This window comes from Boleophthalmus pectinirostris, unplaced genomic scaffold (genome assembly GCF_026225935.1).
Source record: "Boleophthalmus pectinirostris isolate CB_2022bp ecotype Guang Dong unplaced genomic scaffold, ASM2622593v1 HiC_scaffold_9, whole genome shotgun sequence".
Classification (NCBI taxonomy): Eukaryota; Metazoa; Chordata; class Actinopteri; order Gobiiformes; family Gobiidae; genus Boleophthalmus; species Boleophthalmus pectinirostris.
The window spans coordinates 18,290,974-18,297,511 of record NW_026571541.1 but is presented as its reverse complement, the minus strand read 5'-3'; the positions used below and the strand labels follow the sequence as shown (position 1 = coordinate 18,297,511).

Below are 6,538 nucleotides of genomic sequence, written 5' to 3'. Positions count from 1 at the left end.
CTTAGTTCACAAATTACCTCACATGTTTTTATTGAGCAGCCCACGTTTTACATTTCTGGGTACATTTTACATTGCGCGTTGCAAAATACTGAAAATAATGTTTTAACGTGTTAACGTTTCTTTAATATGCTGGAAAATAAATTTAGCAGGCTAATACCTACTATTGATATAGATATAGTTTAAGAGAAGAAAAAAGCTACATTTTAAGAAAATATTGTTGAAACCTCATTGTACTTGCTCAAACAGCAAAAATTGACAATGAAGCAGTTGTTATGGTCTTATAATAATACATTACAATTCCATACATCCTACTTAAAATGATCAACAGTCACTGGTGAAAGACTAAGAGAAATTGTCATCAAATAGGCTGTAGCCCCAACTAAGTTTATACTTTGAAAGGAATGGCCTATAGTTTCAAATGGTTGTGAGCCAAGTTTCTCAAGTGTACACAGTACTGAGTTGTTCTTTCAACTTCTAATTGACAGGCATAAGCCAATAAAACTTTTTTATTCAGTTTTAAGATAAATGGTTGCATATGTGCTTTTGCAAAAATAAAAATGTACGTTGAAATTATAAAAAATGCATTTTCTCATTGGAATTTATTAGTAGTCAGGATATTGGAAAAACTCAATAACATTTAAATTTTCAACTTATGATTGGTGACAAGAATTAATGTTGCTATTTTATATTAACATTTAATGTATTTATTTCTTTCTAATGTAAAGTGTTGGGATCTTTGGTGGCTGTGGAGCAGTCTCCTTGTAGCTGTATGGAGCACAGGGATGCCAAATGGCTACGGCCTTTTGCCACGCCCACCCCATCCACTCATTTATCTGCTTTTCTTTCAAATAATAGTTTTGAACTGAACATTTTACAAATGGCCCTATGGTCAAAGTTGTACTTATTTACGCGAAAAACACCAGATTGTGCGCAAAAGTAACGCATATCGGCCACCTGTGCTCTACTGCTGGGAATGGGGGGGTGATGCTGGGATACTGAAAAACATGGATAAATTTAATAAAAGTGTGGTTTAATTTGGTTTAACTGCGAAATATTGTCATAGTATATTGAAGATAACTATATACAACCCCAATATGAAGTGATTTTTAAACAAAAATCGGCAAAACTCGGTTGCCTCTGAATATTCAAATTGAAAGTAACGCGCAATCAAATCATTGTCAAATCATTGAGTTCTAGGGGTTTTAAATAGTAGGCATGGAGGGAGAAAATCTCAAACTAATATGTCTCCAGCTATAATACAATATTGTTGTATGCTCTAAGGCTCTTTTAAGACATTTGTCTTTTGAATTTTTGAGACTTTTGAAGAATTTTCGATCTTGGCCATTGTTGCTGAGGGAGAAAAGGAACATTGTGGAGTCCTATTGGTCTTCAACAGGTGGATCTAACTTCATTTCAGGCATCATGTCGGGTGAGTTTATGGTCTTTTTTCCATCTTCGAGGGATTCTGATGAATTTTAACCTGTTTGGGGGGGGAAGAAAATATAAGAAATTTGTACACATGTCAAGCTGTGAAATCAATCGAACTAAAGTCGCCACAAAATATGTTAGTTGGACTTTTTTATTAGACTATTTATTAAAGCATTTCAATGAAAATTGCCTAATAAGACAAAACTTGATGCATCCAAACAGAGTTGTAGAATCTTAAATAGCCTATTGCAAACTTCCTCATGACATGCTGCACTGTGCGCGCCTCTCACGTCTCCAACCACTTTTTTTTTTTTTTTTTTTTTTTTTTTTTACTTTTGCGGGCGCATATTGGTAAAACTCTTGATCGACACACGCCAGGACACGATTTAAAGTTTTTTTTTTTTTTTTTAAATTAGAAGTGAAATATCGCAGCTGTCTGTCTTTCATATTGAGGGTAACTTGCGGTGCAATGAACGGGGCGTCGTGCGTAAAACCGGAGTGGGATGTGTCTGTCATAGATTTTGCTGCAGTAATTGCCAAATTTAAGACAAATCATCGAGTAGGTTTTGTGCATGAATATTAATCAGAGGCAGCTCGCCTAATTTCAGTGTCAGTGTTTTCGGGAGCGGCTCGCCACTCCTAAATGCTTTACATTAACGATGCGTGCCTTAAGTTTTTTGCCAACTTTGAACGTTATGATTAAATAACACATACATGTCGTTGCCAGTGGTGCAAAGTTAAGTTTCAAGTCCATAACAGGGTGTCTCGATTTGAATAAAGCCTCGGATTGGACTATATTGTGAATTATAAACAGCTCAGGCGTGGATGGCACAAAACAACTCATGAAGTTTAATTAGCCTAGCCAAACTCAGTACCAATCATGCCGTACGCTTTACTGCGTAAAACCATTACTTTGGCGCGCTGATTTCGTGCGCTCTGCAAATGTTGAAACTACTTTAAGAGCAGATTGCGCAGCCAATATGCTATGTTAGCTGTATAGGTTTGCTCTCCGATCTTCTCCTTTGTTGTGTTTTTGTACAGTTTGAGATATTCATATTTTCCCTGATCACATTTTCCCAAGGTTCTCGGGCGCAAACAGATTATGGATCAAACAAATCGTTGAGATCAAATGGTTAACTTTAAATTTAGAACAAATATGACTTACTGTAACACGCCGATTTTGCCTTTGTTCCTCTGTTGTTGTCTGGCTTGTGGGGTGGTGCTCGCTGCGGATCAGGAAACACAAATCCCTTACAAGGGCTATGGGTGAGGGGAAGCTCTGCAGTGGCTTTGGAGACAGCCGGCTGCGTAAAGGAGCCAGTCATTTACGCGTAAATGCTATGCACTTAAGCACTGTACATCTGGAAATCAATTGAACAAACCAGACAGCACAAAGTTTGAACATATGTAATGTTTATTTAATGAAACAAGAGATGAATGTCAGAACAAATACAGAATAAAACCGTATTTTTGATTAATGTGTTTTAAGTGCTTTGACACCGTTTAACGTTGTTTGTTTACTATCAAGTATCAGTTTCTCAAACTCTTGTCGGGATTAGATAAAGAGGATTAGGGCCGGGAACGCGCCAAGTTAGGTGCTACCGCTGTAACATGTTTGCTCCTGTTGACTAAACATGTTTGCCACGCGGTGTTCTTTATACAGATAAATCCAAGGTTTACCCCGGAGTCCGCGTCAAGACTACCGTCAGAGAGCTGCTGCAGAGGCACCGTGCCCGCGAGGCCAACAGAAAAAATGCTAAAACGGTAGATACCCCCCCACACACACACAACACCCAAACGCACGCACAACCAATTAGCCGCTCCTCTGATAAATGATTGATGGCCCCCGACATCATCATGTAACGGCTCCTTATAACGATTAATCACAACATACAAACATATATTTAGACAAAGATGGTTAAATTGTCTGCACCAGTATTAACTTCTGCTTTCCTCCCTGCGTCTTCCGATGAACAGATCATATCCCAGGCGCGTTTGGATCTGCAAAAACTTTCTGCGTCACTCTATCCAAGTAAGTTTTCCCGATACTAACCTCACGTTTGCCCAAGTTATATAAAAAGAGAAAAGAAAGCAACTTGAATTACAGAAAACATATCTCCCAAAACTCTCTATTGAGTTCCAAAATAAAGCTGGAAGTATGTATAAAAACATTAAAAAGCAAAAAGAAAACCACCAAAACAATTTAAAATGGCTAATTCGCGTTTTAAGTTAGAAATTTACAAGAAAAATATGTTAAGTCTAAACAGACTCCCAAAGTACAGCCAAGTTTAGTAGCTTAGCTCCCTCTTATAAGCTTCATTCAAATGTGTTGGCTGATGTGTCATGACATCACCCACTGTAACTTATAGCTGAGCAAATGGTTTGCTTTCTCCATTTGTCTCTGCCTTACCTCACTTAATTAGGCAAAATCACCTAATGAATATTGGTATAGGCAACTCACTGTGAAATGCCACTCTTCATTTGAGGCAAACTAAATGTTGATTCGTAATTAGAACATTCTGTTTTTAGAAATACAGTTCATTCACTTCTTTTGCATTTTATATTATTGTCAGTTATTATTTGCCTTTATAGAACATATTATTTTTAGTTCTGAGCAAGTTCCAATACTTACCAGAACACAAGTGGCAATGCTTTAACAGACTAAAGGGACCACATTAGAATGCATTAAAAAACAACAACAAAAAAAAAAAAAAAACTAAACACACACACACACACACACAGAAAATGTTTCCAAATCACCTGTATTTTTCATTATAGGTTATTCTTATTTGTAACCATGGTGACTTTCATGCCACTGTATTGGTAGTCTAAATCTTGTTTTTTTCTTCCCACAGCTGCTCCTGCTCCAATTCCTGATGTCAGCACCCTCCAGGTGCCTTACCCTGCCTCATACCCTGTCCACGAGTGCCTGAGCTCCAACCAGACACAGGACCTGAACACTTATAACAACAACTTTCAACACCAGCTCTGGGATGCCGTGCAGCCTAGCAACAGTGGTCCCAGCAACCACCTCCAGCATATGTACCAGCAACATCCACAGCAACACCACAGTGGACAAAACTACCAGAGTTCAGGCCTGCCACCATCTTGGAACCATGGATTGTCATCAGATGCAGACTACTATGGGCCTGGCATGGTAAGACAATGGCTGGATGGAACATTTGAAACTTATTGCTGTTCTTATTTCAAATATGCATTAGTTATAAATAATAATAACAATTTGGGTATTATATGAGAAGATAGTGGGCAAATAGATTAAAACTTCAAAATTTTCTAAATCTATATATTTACAATTTAACAAATTTGCTGTAAATCTTACTAGTCACAGCACGATATTACGCTATGAGCTAAGATTAATACATGTTTTCAAAAGCCTCTAAAACATGGATTATGCTTTTCAGTTATAATATACTTGTATTTAGATCGCTCATCGCCTTTCGAATCTGGAGTCCTCTGGCGACTGGGTTGGTATATACAGATTATAACATTGTCCTATCTTGTTGCAGACTTCTTGTTCACCTGCTGATTGTCTAAAGATATGCAGCCCTGATGATCACAACAGCTATTCACCTCACAACTCCTTCTCCTCCTCTTCTTCCACCTCTTTGTCGTCCTGCTACGATTCACCCAGTCGCTTGGAGTCTAGTTTCTTCAGCCCAGAGCCCTATACATATACCCAGCACTATCTGTCCCAGGACTCTTACAATGTGGCCCATTTGCAGCAGGAGGCCTTTTCCAACTCTGAATATGCTCCATACTACAACTCCATGGACTATGTGTACCCATGCATTGATGAGAGCTTCTACAAGAGAGACCTGACAGCTGAAATATACAACACGCTATGATGCCAGCAGTATTGACCCTGTGTTTGTAAATAATGTCCATGTAAAAAAAGTTTCAACAGATTGTATGTACATATCAGCTTGTGCTTGTAATTGCCCTCTACTTTGGTTGGGAGAGATTGTGACAAATCCTTAATGGATGTAATTCAAGTTTTGGTATTTTTATATCAATATTATTTTTTTACCACTGAGAATTATTTTACTACTGTAAAATGCTGTACAAAAATAAACAGAAACATTTACAAATGCTGAGTATTTCTTTTCTTTTTTCAAAGATTTGTAGGTTTAACTACATGTGGTAAACACATGCACACTTATTTGTAAGACTGATTGTGGGGAAAAATGATACACAAATAAAGCACTACTTTAGAAGAATGCTATTTTGTTTTAATTTTGCAGTTTGCACTGCAAATTGACTTGACTTTTGACAAGAAAGTTCAAAGCCCCTATATTACTGACATGCAGAAGTAAAACAATGCAGTTCCAAGAATATCAATATACATAGGGGTGTCAAATTATCGCGTTAATTGCGATTAATTAATTACAGTCATATTTAGCGCGTTATGTTTTTTAATCGCGTTAATCTCATTTTTAATCTCTAACTTTAGTGTTTCTGTATGTGAGTTTCTTTATTATAAAACCTGTTTTATTAAATAATGACCTTACAGTTACTACATCTCTTTTCATCCATAATGTTTGCAATAATACAAGGACTATAATAAAATAATTGTTATTCTTCGTTATTCTTCACACAACAATATTTTTATTATTACATCTATAATTAGTATTGAAAATTATTAGATTTATAGTGACTTATAATATTATTAGAGAAGTGAAAGGTAAACAGAGCCTAGGGGCAGAGGGAACATGTGGCCCCTCTCCTGTCTGAGTGATTCTTCTGGGACGAGATTGCCAACAAGCCTCCCAGACCCAGACAAACATGGACCCCAGGGCTGGTGGGGAGGGGGGCATAAAGGTGTGTGTGTGTGTGTGTGTGTGTGTGTGTGCGTGTGTGTGCGTGTGTGTGTGTGTGTGTGTGTGTGTGTGTAAGGGGGAAAAGGGGGGCATTGATAAGAAAAAAGGAGGGAAAATGGGAGAATTAGCAAATTGTGTTGTTTGTGACATTTTAATCCATTTAGGCACCATCTCAGCTCAGATCTAACTATAGCTGCAGGGACTTAAGACAATGAGCCCATTCAGGTTTACAAGCAGAGATCTTATACCGTCATCACTGTAATACACAAAGT

At 37.5% G+C, this 6,538-nt stretch overlaps 1 protein-coding gene and 1 long non-coding RNA gene across 2 annotated transcripts; one reads left to right on the top strand and one right to left on the bottom strand.

Annotated features, from left to right (window-relative positions):
- Positions 1-5: 5 nt before the first annotated feature.
- LOC129407299 (uncharacterized) lies at positions 6-2,694 on the bottom strand. The gene is made up of 2 exons (XR_008631483.1): positions 2,594-2,694; positions 6-1,480 (listed from the first exon to the last, which is right to left on the bottom strand). It is a non-coding gene; the product is annotated as an uncharacterized LOC129407299 (long non-coding RNA).
- A 269-nt stretch (positions 2,695-2,963) lies between these two features.
- Positions 2,964-5,472, top strand: linc.pou2af1 (lnc RNA pou2af1). The gene is made up of 3 exons (XM_055147890.1): positions 2,964-3,460; positions 4,284-4,585; positions 4,956-5,472. Exons 1-3 carry the CDS (start codon positions 3,343-3,345, stop codon positions 5,292-5,294), a joined length of 759 nt encoding a protein of 252 aa, XP_055003865.1. The 5' UTR covers positions 2,964-3,342; the 3' UTR covers positions 5,295-5,472.
- The last annotated feature ends 1,066 nt before the right edge of the window (positions 5,473-6,538 follow it).